The 21,001-nt window shown below is 41.4% G+C and overlaps 4 protein-coding genes across 4 annotated transcripts; 2 read left to right on the forward strand and 2 right to left on the reverse strand.

Annotated features, from left to right (window-relative positions):
- Positions 1-1,806: 1,806 nt before the first annotated feature.
- On the forward strand, positions 1,807-3,108 carry AK88_00336 (uncharacterized protein; the record flags this gene model as incomplete). Its single annotated transcript, XM_012477987.1, has 1 exon — positions 1,807-3,108. One exon carries the CDS (start codon positions 1,807-1,809, stop codon positions 3,106-3,108), a length of 1,302 nt encoding a protein of 433 aa, XP_012333410.1.
- Positions 3,109-5,379: 2,271 nt separating this feature from the next.
- On the forward strand, positions 5,380-6,736 carry AK88_00337 (uncharacterized protein; the record flags this gene model as incomplete). The annotated part of the gene is made up of 3 exons (XM_012477988.1): positions 5,380-5,896; positions 6,045-6,178; positions 6,299-6,736. The coding sequence occupies 3 exons, from the start codon at positions 5,380-5,382 to the stop codon at positions 6,734-6,736; spliced, it is 1,089 nt and encodes a 362-aa protein (XP_012333411.1).
- Positions 6,737-8,987: 2,251 nt separating this feature from the next.
- Positions 8,988-16,952, reverse strand: AK88_00338 (uncharacterized protein; the record flags this gene model as incomplete). Its single annotated transcript, XM_012477989.1, has 4 exons — positions 8,988-9,272; positions 9,420-9,863; positions 10,009-10,692; positions 10,818-16,952. The coding sequence occupies 4 exons, from the start codon at positions 16,950-16,952 to the stop codon at positions 8,988-8,990; spliced, it is 7,548 nt and encodes a 2,515-aa protein (XP_012333412.1).
- A 1,299-nt stretch (positions 16,953-18,251) lies between these two features.
- On the reverse strand, positions 18,252-19,064 carry AK88_00339 (uncharacterized protein; the record flags this gene model as incomplete). The annotated part of the gene is made up of 1 exon (XM_012477990.1): positions 18,252-19,064. One exon carries the CDS (start codon positions 19,062-19,064, stop codon positions 18,252-18,254), a length of 813 nt encoding a protein of 270 aa, XP_012333413.1.
- Positions 19,065-21,001: the final 1,937 nt, after the last annotated feature.

The raw sequence follows: 21,001 nt of genomic DNA on the forward strand, positions 1-21,001 counted from the left end.
TTTTTTTTTTTAAATACATGCACAGCTGCGGTTATAGTGATGGGGGGCGCGCCTGTACATTGTTTTTCATGCCGAAGGCGTCCAGGGGAACTTTTCTCTCCACGTGTTGCCCTCTTTTTGTTCCGTTCTTGTCCTGTTTTTTTTTTTAATTTTTTCAGTTGCCGTGTTCCCCACGGGAACGCGATGTGACTGTTCTAGTGTTCGATCGTGTGGCCGTGTGACTGTGCCTGTCTCTGGGCAGGTTCAAAATAAGTGTCGTCTTCTTGACCCTTTGGTGTTAGCCCCCTCTTTTTTTTTTTTTTTTTTTTTTTTTTTTTTTGTCTATACACAGAAGGCCTACTTGCAGCGCACATGATGGAAGCACATGATTGCGCGCGCAGGCGTTACACATGTGTGTTACGGGTGTGTATATGTATATATGTCCTTGGACGAGCTACCGTCGAGTTCATACGGCGCCCACCTTAGCGTGCGGGGAAACGTTCGTCACATGCACATTTTCGAATTCTCCTCCCCTTTTTTTTTTTTTTTCCACCACAATAATTTTTTTTATTTTTCGCTTTTTTTTAATTGTAAAAAATCCCTCCGTTGCAACTTGCTCTTTTTTTACCCCCCTGGCGGTATTGTAAATTTTTAAGCATTATAAGCAAAGTTTTTGGAGCCGTTTGTGGGGGGTTCGCCCCTCAACTGTGTTGCATTGATGCAGTGGTAATAAGGCTTACATCCTATAGGCCATGTAGCGCCACAACAGAGTTCTTCCATTTTGTCTTCTGGCGATGGCACAAACGGGGGTCAGGAGAACAAGCGTAAAATTATGCCTTGTCGCTGCATATAACCATTTCAGCACTTGGCCCATTTTTTTTTTTTTTTTTTGCCCTCTACAACGGTATGAGCCAACTGTGCACAAAGGGCAATTTCCCATTTTGTATTTAGAATAAAAAAAAAAAAAAAAAAAAGGAATATAATGGAATGGAATATAATGAAATGGAAGGGGTGGATTGAACAGGAAAAAAGGTCCTGCAAGGTATCCTCCACCCTTGGGGCCACTTAAATAGAGGTGAACGTTGCATGTAGGAAGGGGGTGTTCAGGCACGCGTGTATGGGGCGACCTTCGAATGGGCACCACATCGTATCATAAGGTGTGGTATACGTAGCACATTAAAGCAACGCCTTTTTTTTTTTTTTTTTCCTTTTTTTTTTTTTTAACATACGCATTACTGAGATGCTCAACTTGGAAAAAAGAAGCAACAGTTATTATGTGTTGCCACGATTTTTTATACGACGAGCTTTGCTGACTCGTTTTAACTCTCACTTGATGTGAGAAGGGGCGCACAAGAAAAAAAAAAAAAAAAAGGCAAGAAAAGAGAGATCACGGGTGACTCCTCAAGTTGTCAAAAAGGGGGAAAAAAAAAAAAAAAAAAAAAAAAAGCAGCATTGGAAGTTTCCACCCACCATTGGGGTAGAGGCACGTAACAACATAGATGACTCTGGACCAGACCCCCAAGAAGAACAGGACCATACCATTTGTGAGCGACCACGGTACATACACATACACGTACACATGCATGTACAAAATAAATACACACATATAAAATACGTGCCCATACGCACTTACACTTCCACTTACACCTACATATTCGTACGGGAAGTCCCCCGCTGGTAGGGGCAGACCAAAAAGGGCGGAAGGGGCAGAGGGGGATGCACATGTTGTGCCCCACCCCACCCCTTTTATATAAAGACGACGAATGCACTCACAAAAAAATTACCAAGGGGTAGGCCTGAAGAGGAGAAGAAATAACCGAAGGGGAGATGGTGTTTATGAATTTGTGTAGAAGGGGGTTCTCTCAAGGGGGGAGAATTCAAAACCATTTTAATAATAGAAGAGTGCATTTGACGAAGAATAATTTTTTGCCCTTTTGCATTACCCATTTGACGGGGCATAAAGGAAGGCTTTTTCAGAGTGGCTCACCACCCACAGTGATTTCATCGTCGGGGGGGCATAAACACGTGGGTGCTTGGCATCGCGGCGGAAGTGTCTACCCTTGTACCCCCCCGCTCCTCCTATTCAGTGGACGTGGCAATTTTTGTAACCAGCCCTTTCACAGTGGCAGACTCCTCCACAGGGGAGAAATCCTCAGCAGCATATTGCACCCATCCCTTCTGGGCAGCCAAAAGAAGTGGACGACATGGGGTGCAAATTTTAACTCCGTTTCGAAAGAGAAAAATGGTTTACCTGATGAAGCAGATGCAAGGAGGAGAGGAGACGAGCCAGAATGGGCACACGTGGGTAAGAGTGGTGAGGGAGATCATAACGGAGTTGAAGAATTGGCAGAGGAAAGGGAAGAAAACGAGGTAACATCAGAGGGGTGTGTCAATGGGGACAAAACAGCGTCACGTGAACGCCCCAATGGAAACTACCTGCAGAACGCGCACTCACTCCTGGTGACGAAAAAGATTAAGGAGGCATTAAGCAACCTGAGGGACAAACACAGTTACAGAGTAATCTCAAAAAAAATTAAAAAGGAAAAGAATAAAATAAATGCACTACTCTCCATCTACCACTTAAAAAAAGGAAGCCTAAAGCAAAACCTGAATGAACACATATACAGAAAAGCCATCATGCACACAAAGACAAAAATTTTTCAGGTTTTAAAAAAGAATAACAAAAGGTCCATTATGGATATATACTATGAAGAAAAACGAAAATATAAACTACGAAAGGAAAAGCTGTTAGAACTACAAGAAAAATTATTTACAAACTCTAGACTGGCAAAAATAAATGTAAAAAAATTTTTTAAAAAATATGGTTACATTGGATTCGGTACCTACTTTGTAGTATTTGTTTTAACATTTTCATGTAGCTATTTGTTTGTCCACTTCAAATATATTTCGTTGGCTGACTTAACTTACTGGTCTGAAAAAATGCACTTAACTAAATACATGAATGACGACCTACAAAAAAAAATTGATTCGGTGTGGGGGGAACTCATTTTCGCTTACATCGCTTCCAAGATCACTGAACCCGTTCGAATTGTAATAACCATTCTGATCACTCCTTACATTGCTAAGGTGATTAGACTCAAGAGGAGCAGTCGGATCAAGTCTTTTTAGCTTGTTCATGTCTCTCTCTCTCTCTCCCGCACTTAGGGGCAGGAGGAGGAGAACCAGGGGCGATGACCAGCGAACCTTAAACCCTAACCACACATGGGAGCATTTTCTCCTAATTGGAGTCACACCCTGAGTTTTTACATCCACCAAACTTCTCTCCCTTGTGCGAACTCAACACGAGGTGCACGTACTGTGGTGTACACCTTTTTTTTTTTTTTTTTTTTTTATGCGCACGCCGAATGATTGACCACGCGTGTGCAAACGAGTTTGTCTCAATTTGTAGAAGCGGCGTGGAAGCTAACACAACAGTTGCACAGCAGCAGCGCAGCCGTTTTCCACGCCGCCCATTTTTTTTTTTTTTTTAAATGTGTCATATATGTGTATTTCCCCTTTTTTTTTTTTTTTTACCAACTTTCAACGCGCAAACCGTTTAATTCATTTTCGCCAAACGTACGCAAAAGAGGGCAATTGCCAGGGCAAAACACGTATGAGGAGGATCAACCGATCGATGGCCACGCAAGGGGAGAATGGGGCCGTTCCCCGTTTGTGCATTATAACCCCATCTTGCTTGCAACGAATGAGCAGGTGAGTAGTAGACCGAGCAACGTGGAAAAATGGGTCACCCCCCCTACAACCTATTCATACTGCCTCACCGAGGCGGCGTTCCTCCAAAGGTGTGTGACCGGCCTTTTAGTCATGTCGCGCATTTCACAAGACGTGTAAAAAAGGGCACATAAAAAAATAAACAAGCACGGCGGGTGAGTAAAAGTGAGAGGATAAAAAAAATTATACAACATTGTCCTGTTTACATATTTTTGGGCCGTTAACTTTTGCGCTGCTTCAAGAAAACATTGCCCACATGCTTCCGCTCGTTGCTGTGTATGCGGACGTGGTGTGGTGAAGGGGAAGAAGAAGATCGGCGAAGAAGTAAAAAAAAAAAAAAAAACACATTAGTGTCACCTTTTCTGAGGCATTTCCATCTTCACAGATTGAAGTCGAGTGATAAAAAAATTCTTTTGCGGCGTGGCAGGGGAGGAAACATGTGTACCCATTTTGCTTACTTTTGGCAAGACCAATGTTTCGCTGTTTTTTTTTTTTTTTTTTTTTTTCCATTTTTTGCAATTGTACACATTGCACTTAGGCTAAAAGCTGCGGCGAACCGCTCTGTGAGCGCGTGCACCTGGGGTTGCTACACACCCGTATGCGTTTGTGGAGGGTTGCAGCAACGCTGAGGGGAAAAAAAAAAAAAAAATGAACACGCCCCATATACAGTTATACACACATGACACACTAACACATCACATACGATGCGCATGCGAACCAGGTGAACGCGGCGCGTACAATGAGAGAGGGCTTCGCTTCACTGCTGTTCGCGCCTGGTCCACCCCTTTCGCGCTGGCCCAACTGGATGTGCATTTTTTTCCCCAGTGCAAAACGGCAAAACGGCAAAACAGTCACGCGAAGTGTAAAGTGTCAAAATGCTTGAATGAGCAAGTTCCCTTTTTTCCACTTTACACCGCTGGCAATTGCGCACTGAAACGAGTTTACACAGGAAGCGGTGTGCATGTGACCCGCACACTGACCCACTTGCCCTTCGCACATTTGTACCTGTTTTATACTTTTACCTTTTTATTATTTCCCAAGGGAAAAAAAAAAACAAGCAAATAAATTCCCCCACCAGTGTGTATTTGTTCACTTAGGCAAACGTTAAAAAAAAAAAAAAAAAAAAAAAAAAAAAGGGGGACATTTTTTTGTAAAGCTTTTTCCCAAATAAGTACAACTGGATGCGTACACCTGTTTTTCCAACTCATGAAAATTAAAAGGAGTGGTCGGTCGGACGGGCGATCAGGCGAACAAAAGCGAAGTGGCAACATATAGTAACAAACGAACAAAGTGCAATTATTAGTGCCCTTCCCCCCGTACACGCCTGCAAATTTTGTTCTTGCGCAAAATATACATTTTTGCCGGCCACCCCCCATCCCTTTTTTTTTTTTTTTTTTTTCCCCTCTTCAACCCTTACCTCGCCAGTTCGATTCACCCACCCACTGGTTCATTTGGACCTCCACCATTTAAACGGCACAACTTATAACCCTCCCCAGTCACCGCGCAAGTTACCTCACCAGTCGTCACCCTGCAAAGTCGCCACCGTGATTTTCCCCCTGTTTTACAACTCCATCCTCGTGACACTTTTTTCTCTCTCCTTTCCCGTTTCCACTAGCGAATTTCTTTTCTTTTTTCCTTTCTTTTTTTTTTTTTTTTTTTTTTTCAAACACCATGTCGGTAAAAAACAAAATGCACGTGAACCAACTGAACAAAACCATATTTAAGGAAAATTACAAAATTGAACGAAACCCTAGAGAACAGGATATTGAATTAATGGAAACCATTGAAAATTTTGGTGACGATATAATGTTGAACAACGAGTCATTTGAGAGCAACGCATGCATAAAGCCATCCACTAAAAACATTAATGACAAAGGACATGATAAGAATAAAAATGATATTAATTTGAAGAACTTGAAAAAAAAAAATGGGACTACTAATAACTACGGCGGGGGAGGTAGTGGTGGCACCGACGGAGGCAACCACAACAAGAGCGGCACTACAAATAACAAGAACAACAGTGGTAACAAAAATGAACAAAAGTTTTTTGCAAATATTCCACAGATATACGAAACGCATGACTCCAGTGCCAAGGAGGAACTACACTCATATCACAACAATGAGGAAGGCGGAGTGATGTACATCCTTTCCAATATCATGGCTGTGTTATACATTATCGTGGCTATAGGTGGGTGCGCCGATTGGAGAGGGACCCGTGTGGTGGTTTCAAAAGTTTTCATTTGCGTTGCACATTGCGTTACACATCGCGTTTTGCACACCTACTTATGTATACCCCCTTTTACACCCCGCGCACTTCACTTTCCCTCCCCACACAGTGATCATCCTACACGTGCACCTGGACGAGGACCACGCAATCATCAAGGCCATCAGCGGGTTGAAGCTCCGATTTGTGGCCCTGATAAAGGACGTGCCGGCTTTCAAAAACTTAATGATCACCGTCGCACTAATCGTAAGGCACTGGAGGGGCTCACTTCGCTTGCGTGCTCGGATGTAGCGGAACCGACCCACACAGCGCGCCGTTTTGCATTTTGCACATTTTTGCGTACGTATTTATTTTTTTTTTTTGCAGAATGTGAAAATTAACACCTTCCTGGAGCAGGGGATGGTCAAGTGGAACGTTTTGAAGCCGTACATAGAAGCTCTTAAACCACTGAACACAGAGTTCACAATTTTGTTCACCATTATAATCTTCATGTTCTTCACGGCCATCTCCGTTTTGAGCATAATACATGGAATTATAAATATGAAGAATGAAAAAATTCTCATGGAAAAAGCAAGTCGTGTTTTTGTGACGAACAAAATGACCATGGATGAATACGAAGATAAATCCTTCACGTACAGTGAATTAGCCAAATTGCATAGCGACAAGGATTATATTTGTTTAAAAAATAAAAGGGCTGGTGAAGGTATTGAATCATGGAACTGGCAAGTGAGAAAAATTAAAAACGATCATAATGATAAGGATATATGCAGTGACATTGAATTTTGTGATGGAGAAAAAAACTAACTCGTTGTGTGTAGGTGTGTGGGTGTGGGTGTGTATGTGGGGGGAGGAGGTAGTGAAGCACCACAGTCTCTTTTTCTGCGTTTGTACCTACATGAAGTGATCTCGCATGGGTGCCATGTATCTGCACGTCTGTTTAGCAATACGTGCCCTCATATTTTTGTTCACGCCGCCATTTTTGCGTGGCCCCCCTTCCCTTCAAATTTGTTAAATATTTGAAACTCTGATTTAATGTTTAGTCGCTGTTTTACAACTTTTTTTTTTTTTTTTTTTAAATGGCGTTTTATTTTCACTCTTTCTCTTGAATTCGCCAACTGTGCTTTTTGCGTCAGTCCAAAAGTGTTCTCCATATGTGCAACTGTGCATACGTGAACTCTCGTCAGCAGAGAGCAAAGGTGTGTCTACGCTCGAAAATACATGTCCCATGTGATACCGAAGAGAAGGAGAGCTCCACAGAATTGACGCCTGCAAAGTGCACCCCAAAAACGACTCACCCCTACAGAAGATGTAAAACAGGATGGCACAATGGACACACCATAACACGGTGACATTGTTGCAAGTGACGTTTTCAATGAAATGCCCTTTTGCGCACAAATATTTTTTTATTTGAAAAGCATAATGGGTGTAGACACACGTAAGCTTTATACGTACGTACACATATATTATGTAGAGGCAACTGACAATTGTGTACCCTCCCCCCCCATTTTTTACTCCCCATTTTTGATAGCACTTCACATCAGCGTTTTATGCTATGGACATCACACCCTAATGTAACATTTTTATGTCAGCATCTTTTGTCTCTCTTTCATGCCCCCCCCAACTTGTGTGTGTGCAAACATGCGTACATGCATGCGTGCATACGTGCACACACACATACATATATGTATAGTTTTTTTTTTATATTTTTTTTTTTTTTTTTTTTTTTTGCAACTTATTAATTCTTCTCAACACACTGAACAAGGGATTATCATGTGCGTGCGTTCAGCTGTTTATGTAATGCTATAATGACCCCTCCGTGTAGATGTGCTTGCACGTGTTCTCAACTTATTAGTTTATTCTCCCTTTGATATATAACCCCCTCCTGTCACCTGTTCAGAATAAAACCAAGCACCAGTGAGGATACGCAATGGTGCTACTTTACATGTTACACATTATTATCATCGTCATTGCTGTTACTTTTTTTTTTTTTTAATGTAAAAAGACGTGAACCATATACTTTTCCTTGTTATTGTGCTTCCCTTTTTGGCAAAGGGGAAACAAAAATATATATACTACTTGCCATGCATGCCGTAAAATTTTGTACCTCATAGCCTATTATTATCTGTTGTGACGCGTACTTCGATTAATCCAATGCGTTTACGTGTGAATGCACAAATAGACTTATGCACACATGCATAGATGTTTTTACGTATGCGTCTATTTATATATACACAGCATAATAAACCCACAATGTATAAGACTCACTCGGGGAGTGCTAATTCACGTCCCCTCAAAATGTTTACGCAGACAAATGTGTTAATTCAGTAGGTCATTTCAGGGTGTGGGTGATTTTGACAAATGTGTGCAAAAAAAAAAAAATATGAGCGGACAGGTACTAGCCATTAATTACGACTTAAAGCTACAAAGAGGAGCCTTATTCACCTGCACGTTAATACATATTGCTGCTTTTTCTGCTCAATTTGTCCAAAAAAAAAAAAAAAAAAAAAAAAAACTGCCTTACAGAAAACGCAGAACTAATTACAGTGCAGTTTAAACTCCTCTCAACTGGGGACACTTTTTTCTTTTTTTTTTTTACACACAGCAAACCGGTTAACAATAATAAAAATAATACGGCGGAGCAAAACACTTGCGCAGATGTACGCGTTGCTGAGCAGGTCATGTCAAAATTGGTGGTCATAATTTCGAATCGCTACACAAGCGCGCAGCTTAACACAAAGGGGGCATGCGAAAATTTCAAAAAAGTGGCAAACTCAAAGAAAAGTGATAGTACATATGCATGTGTGACGTGCCCTCCAGGGGCCAAATAAATTGCACAAAATGAACACTGCGGATTGTGCTTTGTGCCTCTACGCTGGGTCGGCGTAAATTCAGACAGCCTTTTTCTCCCTGCAGCCGCGTGTTATCAATGTCGGAAATGGCAACCCAATGCCACGCTCCCGAAGTGACTGCAACCCCTATGGGGGGTCGACGTTGCGTACACATACACGCTCTGGGCATGGCAAAAGGCAAGCAAGCACACATCGATAAAAACACGTTACTTAACAAACACATTCCATATGTTCTTCAAAAAGTTGGATAAGTAATTGTTCTTAAGGTGAACTCCAGTCAATTCAATGGATTTCGATTTTGAGTAAATAAGCAAATAAAGGAAATGCATGTGAGGAAGATTGTCTTTTTCGATTTTTATTTTCCAGCTGTCGGTTAGTTTCACGATTAGTCTGTTTTTTTCACACTCAATGTACTTTCCTCTGATTAACTCGGCGATGCTCCTTTTTGTGTGCTCAAAATCGTCCGAGTACAACCTCGGGGGGTGAAAGTGCTGCGAGGGGGAGGGGTGAATAAAAGTGCCAAATGGGAGCGCCAAAAAGGGGAGGCCCCATGTGCAATCTATCCGAACAAACGCGCATCAGCAAGTGACATCTCCACACACTCATCTCCCTCTCTCCGAGCGTATGTCTTCACTTACCGGGTGATCGTATGAGCGAAAGTTATAAATGTGGCACTTCTCGTCATAATTGATAAACTCCACATCTTTAAAAAACATAACAACATCAACGTTTTTGTTTTCCATGTCCTCCTTGGAAGGACTCTCCGTGTTGTTTCTTTCTACCTTGTACAAGTAATTGTACAAATGGTTCCTGTTATTGCTAGCAACACTTCTGTTGTCTGCTTGGCCCTTTTTATGTTCTCCCTTCTGGACCCCACTAGTCTCTACATGCTGAATGTGAATCATCTTCTTAAGAATTTCTCTCTCCTTGTACTCGAAGTCTTTCATGTATGTCGACAGTAAGGAGTCCGGAGTAATCATTGAAATGCTTACGCAGCATAGATTTCCGTTGGACGTTAGAAGAAAAACTTTGTAAAACAAAACCTTTTTCTTGTCTTCAGCGCCGGCGTAGTCCATAACTTCCTGTAGGGGTGACGTGTGGGAAATGACGAGGAGTTGATGGATGAGCCGATACGGATGCCTCTCGCGTCTGTGTGGAGGGGAAACTACGTGCGGGTACATAACTCTTTTCTCCGCCTCCCCCACATCCTGCTCATTCCCATTTTACCTGCACCTCGACGTCCGTGTAGTGCACTATCACCCCCGAGAGGGTGTATAAATTGCCCTGAATTAAATCGTAGTAGAAAAATTTTCCACTCACATTTATCTTGGCGTAGTTTCTCAAAAGGGCCATGTGGATCCTAGATAACACGGGGATTTTAAAAAGGTTTGTATAGATAAACGATGGGTAGCAAACCTGCTGCTCCTTTCTCTTAAGTTTGGTTTGACTTTTCCTTCCAGGTTGGTTCCCTTGTGTGCTACTTGCCAAGGTCACCATGTCCTTAAGCTCTTGGAACAATTTACTCCTATACTTATCATCCAAATTAATGTACGTCGCCTGGGTGGCTTGAAAGATTATGGGCGTGTGCTTTTTTCCTGTCCCCACAAACCCGCTTAATGAATTCTGCATGTAATCATCCGGGTAGTTATCTGGGTAACTTCCTTCGCTAGCTTCATTTTTGCTCTTCATCTCTTCCTTAAAAAAGTGTGATTCAAAAGAATCATAATTCAGTGCCTTCATCATGTGGTTAACTCTGTTGCTATCCTCAAATGTCCCGTAAATAAAATCGTCTATATTGTCTTCACCCCTCACTCGACTGAATTTATTGTTATTTTTTGACTTTTGTACGTACACGTTGAACATCTGGATGCGGCTCCCCCGTCGCAGACTTTCGTACGTCTCCATGTTTATCTGGGAAAAAAAAAAAAAAAAAAAAAAAAAAACATATACGTGTAAGTGTAAGTATAAGTGTGCAAAATGGGGGTGAATGCGTCCCCCATCTTCGCGCGCACTGTCGTTTCCGCTCTGGGACTCACCCGGAAGAACTTCACTCGGCACATCGAGTTGATGATGTGCTCGATCTTGTTATCCAGAGATGTCTCCCCCCTTATCCGTTCGCAAACCGCAAAGTCTATGGCTTGCACGATGCAAAAGGAAGTGGCCTCTAGGAACATATTCAAGTCGTTTTTCACTTTGATATATCGAGCATCCTCCTGAAAGTTCTCCTCCTCCAGGAGCTTGCTCATTTCGTGTCTCAAATTATAGATAATCTTCTCGTACACATTGCTATGTATCAGGTAGTACTTCTTCTTTACAGAGTCAAAGAACCCGTAGGATAAATCACTCTTGCTAATAATTATGACATCTACAAAGAAGCAGGAGTTTCCCCAGTGCTCAATATGTTTAATTCTTTTCGCCTTATATTTTGTTAACCCTACTTTGAGATTATTCTGTTGATCTATTTCGATCAAATCGTTACTAGAAAGGGAAAACAACATCATGGACTTATGGCAAGGCTGAATCTGATTTTGCTCCTGTGTCTCTTTTTGAAGATCTAGTCCATTAATTCTTAACACATTGCCTTGCTTTATTATATTTGACATGATTAGGTTTTTTAAATAAGAATCTTTCGGGGTACAATGTATGTACTCGAAGTTGTCACTCAAAATTAAAATAAATTCATTGTCTTTGTTTTTTATAATTTTTTCCACTCGCAAATTTACGGGTACTTTGTAGGACACGGTATTATCCAGCATCATCTGAAGGATGGACTTTTTGTTTTTTTTTTCCTCTACATATCGTTTTAGCAATTTAAACATGAACTCGATTGGGGAGGGGGGTTCCACCTCGTCCATGATTCGAATGGTGAGCAGTGGCTGGGTGGACCTTCTCATCCTTTGTCCAAATTCACACGTGTGGAATGTATACTCAGGGGACAGGGATCTGGCCACCTCTCCTCTCAACACCGTTCCACTCGTTTCACTCATTTTCACCCCACACTGATGCATATCTCCACGGAGGACAGAGCCGTTTGGGACTGGCCCACTAAATAATTCACTCTTGACACGGGGATTTACCCCCGGTGCTTTCCCCCCATACGCACACCCTTCTGCGACGGGGGAAATACAACCCTCTTTATGTCGCTCATCCTTTTCCTCCTTAACAAGGGGTTTAAGGACGACAGCATGTTCCCCCTGCAGGGCGCGCTTGTCTTCATTCTTGCATTCTAAGGAGATCTCCCCGAAATGTTCTTTCCCTTCATGGAAGTAACTTCTATTGTAATGGAACCTTTCCCCCTCCCGCAGTAGTTTGTACCTTCTTTGGAGCTCCTTCGTGTACTTACGCACCAGCACCATGGTTACCAATTTGTACTTCTTTAAAAACCAAGCAAAATCGTACGAATGGAAAATGTTAAGCTGTTTTGCGGTTAGCACGAACAGCTCATACAAGACAGTCACATCAGCAGTGTAGTACTCATTGAGTTTTTCATTTTTTAAAAAATACAAATAATCATTGTCGGACCAGTTAAATGTGTACCCTTGTTTATTTTCATTCACGTACATGAGGCTGTTTGTCAATCTTCTGTTTCCTTTTAACTTTTTCCTTTTCGCCAAAAGGGTGTACATATCTCTTATCAGCTTCAAGTGGTCTCTCAAGTTGAGGCTTAAATCGAGTTGTTTGTTTTTTTTACCAATGGAAGTAGCATTTGTCTTATTCGTGTGATTAATTTCTCCCCTTTCGTGAACCCACTGTTCGCTGCTCCCTTGTTCGCTTAACTTGCGCTTCCTCGGGTTAACAAAATTATTTTTACTCTTCACATCACTCCTTAACATTTGTCCTCCCACTCTCCCCTTTGTAGTATTTCCACACTCTGTAGAGCTGCCCTTATATTTTACACTGTGTAACAGATTCGCCTCCGTGTTTACAATTTCGTTGCAACCCTCTGATGCGCATAGTTCCTCTTCTTTTACGCTCACCCCTTCGTGAAGGCTATCTCCTGTCTGGTCCCTCCCTGATGGAAGAATGCCCTTTTGTGTGCACTCCACTTTGATGTCCTTCGACTGAGGGTCCGTGCACTCAAACTGTTTCTCATCTTCTTTGTTCTTCTTAATCACCTCTTCCACTTTGATTTCCCTCTGTTCTGTTATAACATGCTTGTCATGCTCTGACCCATCAGGCAGATTCACCTTGTTCGCGTTGCTAAAGTTGGACCCTCTCCTACTCTCCGCTTCCTTCCCCCCTTTGTCTTCTTCGCTCCCCAATGGGTGTACTAACGTCAGGGAGGCATATCCCAACTGATTCTCATTTCTTTGCTCAATTTTGTCCCCATTTCGGATATTGAGATCTATGTGTGTTTTTTTTTTTCTCATGTTGTCCAGGCAGGAGCCGCCGTTCTCAAGGTGCTCGTCGTCCCCGAACAGCTTGTCTCTCATTTGACTTAGCACGTCCTTGTTAATGTTCACTTCCTTCCCGGAGGCATACGTAAAGGAGCCGAGCGGTTGCTCCCTCGCGCCCCCAATGCTGTTGTTACCGCTGTTGCTGTTGTTGTTGTTACTGCTACTATTATTAGCGTTGTCGCTGACGACGTCGTCATCCCCGAATAAAGTCTCCCGCATCCGGTTCAGCACGTCCCTGTTTATGCTCACTTCCTTCCCGGAGGCGTACGTGAACGGTTTGTGATCTTTGCCATTGCTGGGAGGGACAATTTCACTGGGCAAATGCACGCTACTAAATGAGTAATTATGACTGCTACTAGGCTTGACTTCGGTGCTTCCCTGGGTCGGAATTGCCTCCATGGTACTGCACCCTTCTCCCTCATCGTCATCGCCGAACAGCTTTTTCCTCATTTCGTTCAGCACGTCTTTATTTATGTTCACATCCTTCCCAGAAGCATACGTGAACGAGCTGTAATTTGGGGGTCTCTCGCTCACGGAGCTCTTATTTCCTTGGGGCGGATCTTCCAACAGATCGGGGGGTTCACTTTGCTTAACCTTTTTCCTCGCATTGTAGCTGGGTGTAAAGTGGTTTCCCCGGCTTTGATGCAATTGATCGCTTTGCTCACTTTGTGCGTTCTGCCCATTGTTTCCACTTTTCCCACCTTCATCACGGTCTGCCTTTTCCAAGCACTTCCTCTCAGCGTTGCCGAGCACTTGCTCTCCCCAGCATTCACGCTGACGCTGTCGCATCTGCTGGAACCTCTCCTCCCCGCTACAGATATCCGAAAACTCATCAACCTGTGCATTTTTCGCGCTAACAATTCTATTGTATATGTCTAAAAATTCGTCCTCCTGGGGACCAGCTGCACTGTTTTGTAATTTCTCACGAATGTGCAAAAATTCATCTTCGACGTGCATGATTGAATTTTTCTGCTGGTGAGAGATCTCCAGAAATTCATCATTCATGTTGTTATTTTCTTTCCTCCCTGTGCCATTAATGGTATCATAAATTTCTACAAATTCGTCCTGAGTTGCTTCCTCAATTGGAACGGTGTAATTGTTTCTGTCATAAATTTCGAGCAAGTCATATAATTGGAGTCCTCTCGGTTCACTTCCAACTTGGTTCTCATCACAAAAGTGTAAAAATTCATGCAAGTCATTTCCTTGCCCTTGTCCTGATATGGTAGTGGCGGTGGTAAACATCTTACTTTCATGTGACCCAACGTTAATGCTTTTGCACGAAATGTTATCGTGCTTGTTATTCTCCAAGAAATGTTGAGCAACGTTAAACGTCAATATGTTGTTATTGTGACCATTTAATTTTTCCGATTTCTCGTAATTTCCGTTGCTAAAATTATTTTTTAAATATTGATTTTTTTGCAAAAGCGTGGTGGGGTTATATTTCATATGTTCCTTTTTCTCAATTTCCATATCAATACTTTTTTGAAATAGAAAATTTTTTTCCCTCACAAAAGTGCCATGAACTATTTGTGCAATATTATCTTCACTTAAATGACCGTCTTTTTTGAAATCTCCAAAAATTGAATTTATTTGTTTATTGATGTAGGAATCTGTGGAAACGCCATTTGATGCTGACACTTGGTCGTATGCCGTTGCTTTTTTTAACAAGTCAATTTTTGCGTTGTTGTTTTTTTCCTCACAAATATTTTTTTTTTTATTTTCAACGTATGTATCTTCCGTGTGTGTGTAATTGTTCTCATTGTACGCCGTGTCATTTTTGCAAACTGGACTTTTTGGGCAACGGTCACTGTGCAAGTCTTTTTCGTAGCAACTATGTGAACTTTGCTCATTTGCACTTTGGTTAAAAATGTGCTGAAAATTATGACTGTTCATGTGAAAACTGTCTTCCTTGCATCCATTTTGCTCGACGTGAAAATATTCCTCGTCCCTTGCAGGTAACACTTTTTTGCAATTATTGTCAAATCCACCGTTTGCGGGATGCTCCTTTGGGCACTCCTCGCTGTGCACGCTATGGATGCTGCGAGTGCTGCAGGGTTTGCTTTCCATGTAGTAGCTCCCAGTGTTTCCTCTTCCTTGGGGGTCACTCGTGGGACGGCCATCATCTGACTTAATCAGGTCATTTGTGTAGACACTTTCGCATGACCCGTTCAGGCAATTTTTATTATCATCAAATTTGCACACACGGTCATAACTTAATTTGTCATCTTCAAACGTGTGCAACGCCCAATTAGAAATTAAATTATCGTCAAGCCCCTCTGCGATGGTGCTCTTTTCCGTTAGTTTGATACCCTCCGTAGGCCCATTTCCCCCTTTCCTTTCACCATTTAGCTTGGAAGACCCATTTTCGCTATCTAGCCAATTTTTTTTTTTTTTTTCCTCCACAGGAATATGGCTATGGTGAGTACCGGACAAGTTCGACTTTTTTATTAGCTGTTCATCAAAGTACGGCATATTTTCTCCCCCATTTGTATCGCTGTGCATGCTGTTTTTTTGAAATTCCCATTTCTCTATTTTTTCCAATGTGTCATTTCCTTCGGGCTGGTTACCAGTTGGGCAACTTACCACCTCGCACCATTTCCGTGGGGAAAATATTTTCCCCTGCTCGTGTACTTCCCTGCGTTTGTCCCACTTGTCCCTGCTTGGCAAATTGCACTTTGTGGCAGCACCTTTTGCCGAGCCGCCCTGTGTAGATTCCCTGTTTCCGAAGGAGCTGGATCTCTCCCCGGCGTCCGATAATTTATATGCACAGTCAATCCCCCCTATGTTGGAATGCTCTCCCAAACCATCCGCATCGCAACGAAAGTTTTCACAATTAACATATTCTCCGCTCATGAAAGCGTCGATGGCGCTGTTATAACTTAACTCGCTCTTCCCATTTTGCAATTCCGGCACTGTACAGTCACTTTTGTCATGGCGATAGTTGCCAGGAGGAATGTTAACAATTTGTGTATGCTTCCCCCCCTCGTGTGGTCCACCCCCATGTAGACTTTGCAATTTTACTTCACTTGTGTCTTTCTTTTTCAAAACGGCAATTCTGCTGCCGTCGTGATTGTTGCTAAACTGATGGTGTTTTCCCGTCAGTTTTGGGCTGTTCCCGTTCGAGTCATTATCGTAAAAATTGAGTTGATTAGTGGAGTGCTCTTTTTCGAAGTACTGCTTGTTGTGATTATTCCTTGGGCTTCTAAATTCTTCTGACATTCTTTTTTTAGTTGAAGCGTTTTGCTGATCAGAGGCAAATTTGTGTTTACTTCTTGGGTTGGCATAACTGCAGATGCTGGCGTCATTCGGCGGGGCACAGTTGTGACTGCAGTTAACACCACTTTTGTTGCAACTGGACGTGGTAAAGTACCTCTGAGCCGCATCACTAATGCAACCCGCTTCCGCCCAGCCGTGAACACTTGCGCGACCACTGTCCAACCAACTATCCCACACAAGCAACGCAATGTCTCTGTATAACTCGTTTCGCTTGTTAAAATGGAAGTTGTTCTTCAATTTTCCGATGTCTTGCACATCTCTTTTCTTATTCTGAAATATGTCCAAGTCTATTACGTTATTGCTAGACGTATTAATAACTCTATCGATGCTACATAAATTATCACCCGGATTGTAATAAAGGTGTATGTTATTGTGGATGTGCACACAGACATGGTTATTCTTTCCATGTCCAGCACCATAATTTTCGTATGCATTCCAATCGTCTTTTACGTCATTGTCCTTCCGCGGTACATTCCCATTAATTTTGCCGCTGTTCATTTTGGTGGATTTGTTCCATTTTTTTTTTTTATAAGGCGGGGGAAAAAAAAAAAAAAATCGCACTGTTAATCGCGCTGACGTATTGCTAGCAACAATTGAGAGAGTGAGTAACAGTAATGCCAATCGAAAAACGGACAATAAAGTAAATCCCTCTTCTCTCCAATTTCTCGTGCCGGCCAAAGTTTACAATTTTCCCCCAAACGACTTACACACAACAGGGCGAATGCTGGATATGCACTTCACTTGTCTTTGTTTTTCAGTGATGCTATTTAAGTTGCAAAAAAAAAAAAAAATTTCACCTTTCACCAACTTGTTCAGTACTATTCATTTCCACAAAGCGCTTCGCATTTCCTAGCCCTCTGCCATAGTATGATAAAACGTACTTGTTTCCATTTAAAATGTTCTGTTCATTTGCAGTTGCTACGCAAATTGGACTTGCCCCTCGATCTGCGCTGGTGAATATGCTAACGAGGGGAAAGGAAAAAAAATGGGGAACATAAAAAATTGGGAAAGCAGGAAAAATCGATCCTGCTGCAAAAACTCGGGTAAGTATTCCCCTTTCCCATCAAAATCAGCCACGCGAGAAAATTTCGCCCATTTGAGAATACCCCGGCATTGTCAAATAGCCAACGCAGTGTGTTCACCTTTGAGAAAAAAGAAAAAAAAAAAAAAAAAAAAAAAGGAACAGATTAAAAAGGGTGCTGAAGAATTTTTGTGTGTGGGTGGGTGTGTGTTCTTTCAACGGAAGGGGCAATTTGCTCATGCTCTGCTGTTTTGCCGTTATGCTGTTCTGCTTCCGTTCTTGTTCCCCTCGCGCGTTAACTCTCCATACGTGAAAAGGAGAAAATAAATCATTAAAGCATTTTACACGAATGGTAGCGTAGCCGTTGATGGCATATATGATGTACCGTCAAGCTTTCGTCCCCAATTTTGATTTTGCTTTTGAGAAAAAAAAGGATGAACATGTGATGTGTGTATGTGTAAAATGCATATATGCGTGGCAGTTCATTGAGGGAATTTTCCTCACAAAAAAAAGACATATATACTAGGGAGGAATTTTCATCGGCAGGTTCAAAATGTACCTCCTTATAACGTTATCACATGAATGTTAGAAAAGTTCTAATTTTTTTTTTTTTTTTTAGCCTAGCTGTTACAAGTTCCAAATGAGTAAAAAAAAAAAAAAAAAATAGTGATCACAACGTAGTGGAAAACATATAGTGGCAAAATTCAAACAATTTTTGCCACTTGTTATGGAGATAAATAGTGCTACACATAGGGGCAGAAAATATGGGGTCAAAATCATGCATCCTCCACAGTGATGTATTTTTTTATATTTTCAATTTTTTGGCACAACACAGGGGTGGTTCCCTTTGGAAAAACAGTCGGTTGCGCCATGTGATATAGTCGAACGTTCGGCTGCTTATATGGTCTTATGTGTTGAGAACCATCCTTCGTTATAACGCAAATATCCACATTTCCACCTGAACCCAAATCGTTAAAAATACCTGCACATATAGCTTCGCACACGAGTTCTTTTCCTTCTTCTATCGTCATATTATCCCTGTATTTAGCCTCCAATACAGCCATAGCACTAAGGGATCCAGACCCCAAAGCCGTGAAGGGTAACAAACAGGAAGAGCCATGTGGGTGAATACCATACAGCTGGGGGCCAGTAACATCTACCCCTCCTAACACAATTGCGCACACTTTATATCCTTGGTACTTAAACAGCTCTTGTGTCAATCTTGAAACACACATGGCTACTCGGGGCTGTGTGTTCGTATTTAAACGATGCAATTCGACATTGTGTTGCAACCATAAGGTAGTATGCTCCAAGTCTCCAGCTACCCCTGCACCTGCACAGTATATATTTTTACTTATATAGTGTAATTTGCTACAATTTTTATCTGCTACTATTGGACCTTCGGTAGCTCTGGTATCAGCTCCCAAAATAACCGCATTTTGGCATACCAAGCCACATATGGTTGTTCCCGTTTTTCTAAAATTGGGAAAGGTTAATCCTTTTTCTTTTAGAATTTCATTTCTCTTGACATTTTCAAAATTAAATCCTCCACTTTCTTCTTTCAGCGCATTCATATATTCGAGTTTCATCTTTGTGCTGAATGTAACGTTAACGTATGGCTATGTTGTGTAAGGGGGGGTGGGTGCTGATTTTTTAAACAGTGCTTCTTCGCCGTGTACACTTCGTTATTTGGAGAAAGGGTTGCACAAATTGGGACGAAAAAAAAAAAGGAATGGCTATACGTTTGGTATGTGGAACAGGGGGGTACCTACCAGGGGTTACCTGCACGTATTGTATCCTTTAAATTGCAGCTCTCCCCTTCCAAATTATTCATATGCCATAAAATTCGTGCTTTACCAAAGCGAAGCTGTTACATGTGTTCGCATACCCTGATGTACAAATATCTCCTAGCAAAACAAAAAAAAAAAAGTGTTAAAAAAAGTTTCCCTTGGCCGCAAATATGCACGCTGGTTCGTAATGGTATGCTTGCTGCAATTGCGCATTTGGTGAGTAGTGCTACTCGCGGATGTTTTCTTAAGAAAACGTTAGTGAAGTGCTTATTCCGGAAAGTAGCATATATGTGTTAAATGAAATAAAAAACGGGTGCTTCAAATGGAAGGCGAATACGAGAAAACCATTTTGACCAAGCCAGTTGATAAAAATGAGCAACTTTTTAAACAGCGTGCCGCCGTTGCGAATTTGCTACTCGGTGATAAATTTTTTTTTTTTCTCAAACGAAAATGTGGAAAAAAGTGTACAATACGAATAATATTACGCGTTACGGTTTCCCTTTTTTTTTTTTTTTTTTCGGAGTAAACACAAATGAGTTACACCCCCAAGTGGTACACTCAAGCGTTTGCAGTAAAGAGCGAACGGCCTCCGTGGACTTGATAGCTTTATCAAAAATGAGAAAGGGCTATGCGAACAAACTGATTTGTGTTCAAGTATGGGTTTTTGTTTACATGGCCAAAGTTGTTATCACATGTGTTTGCACCATTCAGTTTTTTGCGTTTGCACTGTGCGGGCATTTTGTTTTACGCATGAACGGTGTAAGCAAAGTTGGGCTCACACACTTGAGGAAAGGTCATAAGGGACCAACTGCACCCACGGCCTGGTGCGAAGAAAAACGGAGCTAGATTAAACAAAATGATGTGCATCCTTCGTTTGATGAGCGATCTTGCCCCTTACAAATTGATTGTCGAATTTTTAGTGTACCGGAGTGTGTGGCGAGCTACCGAGCAAAGAAAGAAAAATAGTACATTTCGCAAGTACACACCAGTTCACAATTTGTGCTACGCTCATGTTCACCTGCTTGTAGGCACAAACACACATTTTGATGCTAAGCGATCATATTTCACCCCACCCCTGTTTTTGTGCGCCATTAAAAGGGGTGACGTCATATATAGGTGTATACACAAGTACATACATATTATACATGTGTGTTTGCGTAATGCGTATCTCTACAAAACGTTGACACGTTTGTCTCCCGAAAAGATTTCCAACCCGCTTGTCATCACTTGAATGTGATTAATCTGTCTAAGAAAAATCGTTTAGCTGTCGGAGAACGCTAGCTTCTGTAAGTCAGATTCGTTACGCAAAATTATTTCAAACAATTCTTTCCTAACGCAAAAAAAAAAATTATGAACAGTCAGCCGTTTTTGTAAACCTAACATATAAATTGGTCATACAAAAAAAAAAAAAAAAAAAAAAAGCGCAACTTTTTTATTGCTTGGTCATATTTTTTTTACACATTTTTATGCTTCATTTTTGATTTGGCAATATTAAAAAAAAAAAAAAAAAACATACTAAAAAAAAGACAATATCCCTTTTGGAAGAAAGAAAAGTGATAAATTTCATTTCGTTTTTAAAACGGTCATAAAAGATGTATATTAAAAATCATGTAAACAGTAACTGCTTCCTTTTCGCCTTTTTTTTTTTTTTTTTAATGGAGAAAAAATGCTTCATAATAATTGTAATGTGTATATATATGTGTATGTAAATGTATATATAATATGCATAACATTTA

Source organism: Plasmodium fragile, assembly GCF_000956335.1.
Source record: "Plasmodium fragile strain nilgiri unplaced genomic scaffold supercont1.3, whole genome shotgun sequence".
In the NCBI taxonomy this organism is placed as follows: domain Eukaryota; phylum Apicomplexa; class Aconoidasida; order Haemosporida; family Plasmodiidae; genus Plasmodium; species Plasmodium fragile.